The 3,914-nt window shown below is 31.5% G+C and overlaps 1 protein-coding gene across 1 annotated transcript in view; it reads right to left on the reverse strand.

Moving 5' to 3' along the window:
- Nucleotides 1-3,281, reverse strand: part of LOC111365691 (rhodanese-like domain-containing protein 8, chloroplastic) — a 15,217-nt gene extending 11,936 nt beyond the window's left edge. Inside the window, exons 1-3 of the mRNA XM_022986226.1 lie at nucleotides 3,149-3,281; nucleotides 1,964-2,019; nucleotides 1,772-1,913 (exon numbers count right to left, since the gene is read on the reverse strand). Coding sequence (XP_022841994.1) covers nucleotides 1,772-1,913; nucleotides 1,964-2,019; nucleotides 3,149-3,281 — 331 coding nt within the window. The remainder of the gene's footprint in view (nucleotides 1-1,771; nucleotides 1,914-1,963; nucleotides 2,020-3,148) is intronic.
- Between the last annotated feature and the right edge of the window lie 633 nt (nucleotides 3,282-3,914).

Consider the following 3,914-nt stretch of genomic DNA (forward strand, 5'->3'; position numbering starts at 1 on the left):
TGGTAATTGTATACATTATCTCACAGATGTCTACATTTTCTTCTTGCAAGCATGATTGTGGTCTATATGTCATAAAGTATATGGAGTTCATTATGCATCAAGAGATAAGTGTGATATCGGAGAATGTTGAGCCTAGAAGTTTGCAATTGCAATTGGCAGTGCATTTTTATAAGCATTCGTGAGAAGATAAAATGAGGTTACCAAACAGATTTTGACCTTGTCCCATCCTACCTAGTGTGAGGAGGAAGAAAAAGATGAGGGCTTCAAAGAATGTCTGGCGTAGTAGTAGTAATATATGTTTAGTGATCACGCAGTATTGTCTAGTTGGTTGTTATGTAGAAATCTTTCTGAGTTTTTTTTCCCCTTCTTCTTCAATCTTTTTTGGACTAGATTTGGTTGGTCGCTTATGCAAAATCTGTTATTGGGTAGTTTTTGAATGCAGTAATGAAACAAACTGATATCGACGATGTATTTTTGATTGTAGAACTGCTATGCTGCGTTTAAATTTATGTGAATTCTATACTTTTCGTATATAATCTTCAAAAATATGTTCATCTATTTATGTACAATGCAGATTTCGTAATTTACTCTTTATAAAATCATATTAGATAATTCAAGTTTCACTCTTTAACTTTGTGCTAGTAGATTCTATCTACTACCTTCTCCAAATGTTACCAACAATTGCAGATGGTGAAAATTAGAAACTCGTGTCAAACATCCTACATCTATTTCTTAGCATAGTCTATATATGGGATACAACTTCTCGTAACATTTTGTATAAGCTTCCAGGACATACTCGATCAGATAATGAGTGCGTGTTTCATCCTAGTGAGCCTATCATTAGCTCCTTGATTAGCCACTTCTTTCTTTCATTCAAAATCATGCATGAGACATTCATCTCACACGGCTCCTAAGTGATAAAAGAAGTGAGTGCGTCTTTCATCCTAGTGAGCCTACATTAGCTCCTTGATTAGCCACTTCTTTCTTTCATTCAAAATCGTGCATGAGATATTCATCTCACAAGGCTCCTAAGTGATAAAAGAAGTGACAAGCAAATATATCTTGGTGAAATCTAAATGACTTTCTGTAATTTCTCCACTTCTTTTCGAATGGTTGTGAGGTGAAAATAGTAGTTGGCTAGGGAATAAGGAAGGTATTGTGAAAATTTTGTTAGTTTTGATTTATTTGATCTTTGGCATTGATGGATGTTCCATTTTGCAATTCTAGTAGGAAGAATTTGTTGTAATATGTATTGTTTGTTAGAAACTGAATTTAGCTATCTCTTCACTGTCATAAGAAGTTTTATCAATTTAGATTACAACTTATTTGACATGATTTTTGCTTTTATTTCTACTTCAGGTAGAAAAATTTTCTTAGGAAGTTACCTTAATTGATGTTTGAAAATTAATTTCTAAAAGTGCTCATTCTTTAAGAAGCTTTTGACTTCTTAAAACTCGTGTCAAACGTCCTACATCTATTTTAGTATATAGGTGGTAATGACATTGTCCTTGTTTGGTGTTTATACTTAACAGATATGGGATTAGTGAAACACTATAAATGGTAGAGGCCAGTTTTATTTCAAAAGTTCTCTAGTCATCGGTTATAATATCGAAAGGTTGGAACTATGTCCGCAAACCTACTCAACTGTGCTTCTCACAAAGAGAGGCATTTCAATATGCTTAACAAGAATCAAAGTGCAATGCTAGATTTTACTAAGATAAAAGCAAAAATCCAACAAAGAACATAAAACTCAGATTGCAAGAGGCACAACAGTGGGAGTTTCTCTCACTAGAGTTGAGAGTTTCTCTCTCTAACTGCTTTTTCTCTTTTGACTTATTTCCAGTTGCTCCTATTTCACGAGGACAACTCCACATTTGACCACAAAATACAAAGAAAATGATACGTTCATGGTCCTTCAACAATTCAGCACAGCATGATCTCCTTGATACATAAAGTTATTTACTTTTTGGGAATCATTTAAATAACTAAGAAGTTTATCATCTTTCAAGAAATCACTTTCTGTATTGAAACCCAACCAAAATTTATGCGAAATTAAAAAAAAAATGCTATATATAACTGAAAATAATCACTACCCCAACCACATGTAGCAATCTTCAAACAAAAAAAAATGGTTTCAAAATCGAAATAAAAAATACTTACAAATCAAAATTTGTTCAAATTAGTTCCTTTTATGTTTTTAGGGAATTTGGCCAAATGATCCAGTTGGAGAATGAGTTTGGACAAATAGCCTTTACCAACATTGAAATAGAATAAAAAAAAAATTAAAATGTTTTAATTGGTAAAATGACGAAGTTGTCCTTCAATTTATATCAAATTATTCACCCAACTTCTTTCATTTCACCTTCTTTCTTCTTCACTTTCACTGTGAAACCCTATTCCTCAAATTTGAATTCCAAACCCATCATTTTCATCTTAATTTTCACTATATTTCAATATTACAAAAAACTTTTTCTTTGATTTAAGTTTATTTCATATTACTTTATCCTCTCTTTGACACAAGCTAGTACAACCAAAAAGGTGATTTTTTCTCCAATTTTTTTCTTTTTTGTTATTTTGAAATGCGATTTTGTGCTTTCGTTGCTGTAGTTTTATAATGAAAATTTGTAAAAATTGCATTTTTTTTTTATGATTTCATGATTTATTTGTATATTTAGTTTAGTTTTAGTTGATTTTTTTTAATGTGGATGGATTTTTGATACATTTGGGGGTTTTGAAGATGATGGCTTAAAAAAAATTCATTTATTAGCATAGCTATAAACTGAAATTGTGATATGTAAATGTGCTTGTTCTTTGATATGCCTTGAAACTTAGAGAGTTGTATTATGGGTAATTTGATTTAAGTACTTCGACATTTTTTTAGTAAAATTCTTCATATTATGCTTCACTGTAATTCCTATTTTATGTGAGTCCCATTATTAAACTTTACACTTGTTGATTTCAGAATTTTTTTATATTATGTTTTGCCTATTTTTACTACAGTACCCTTCTTTGTAGATTGAAACTTGACCTACTAAATAATGTATATAAGTTGGCAATTTAAAAGGTTATGTATCCCCTTGACTTTATTAAATCATTTTATTCTTTAGTTGTGTAAACGTTATATTATTACGCCTATATTGATTATTACTTGATTTGACTTTGATATACCTATTGTTCCAGAAAAGAGAACTGGCATTGAAATAGTTTAAAAGTGGAAACACACTAATTTTGATTGCAACTGATAGGTAGCTCGTGGCCTTAATATTTCCTACATTGCTCATGTTATCAACAAAGCCACCATCTGATTTGATAAGCCAATCAGGAGGTACCCATTGGCTGATTTGGTTACAAGTCGAGCTCCATATGAAGGTAAAAGTAGTCGTGGTGTGGGCATTTTGGTGGTTGTGATTTTAGAAGTGATAGCTCTTATACTCGGAGTGGCGGAAGCACATATTAGTATAGTGGTAGTGGTTGAAATAATGGCAATTATAGTGGTGGTGAGTATGATTCTAGTGTAACTAAAGCTTAGGATTAGTGTTTTACAGTACCCCTCAAAATTATTTTGTTTCAAGGTGTATATATTTTTCACTCGAATTTGAGGATTTTGATGTTATGGAGAATGTAAAATAGTTGTAGACTACATTTGAAAATGCGCATATCAATAAGATGACTTTATTCCAGGAGATGGATTTTTTCTGTAGGATATGTTTGCCTTTTGTTAAATATTGGTGTGTATCTTTATTGTGTTATGTCCTAAGAAAAAGGCATAAGCGTCGTTTCTGGACTTATAAGCATACATGAGAACGATACAAGTAACATTGCATGAATTATAAACTTTCATTAAAATAATACAAGTGTCGTTGTTGGATTTATATAAGTATCTATGAGAATGGAACAAATGTCGTTACAAGCAA

Source organism: Olea europaea, chromosome 17, assembly GCF_002742605.1.
Source record: "Olea europaea var. sylvestris chromosome 17, O_europaea_v1, whole genome shotgun sequence".
NCBI lineage: Eukaryota > Viridiplantae > Streptophyta > Magnoliopsida > Lamiales > Oleaceae > Olea > Olea europaea.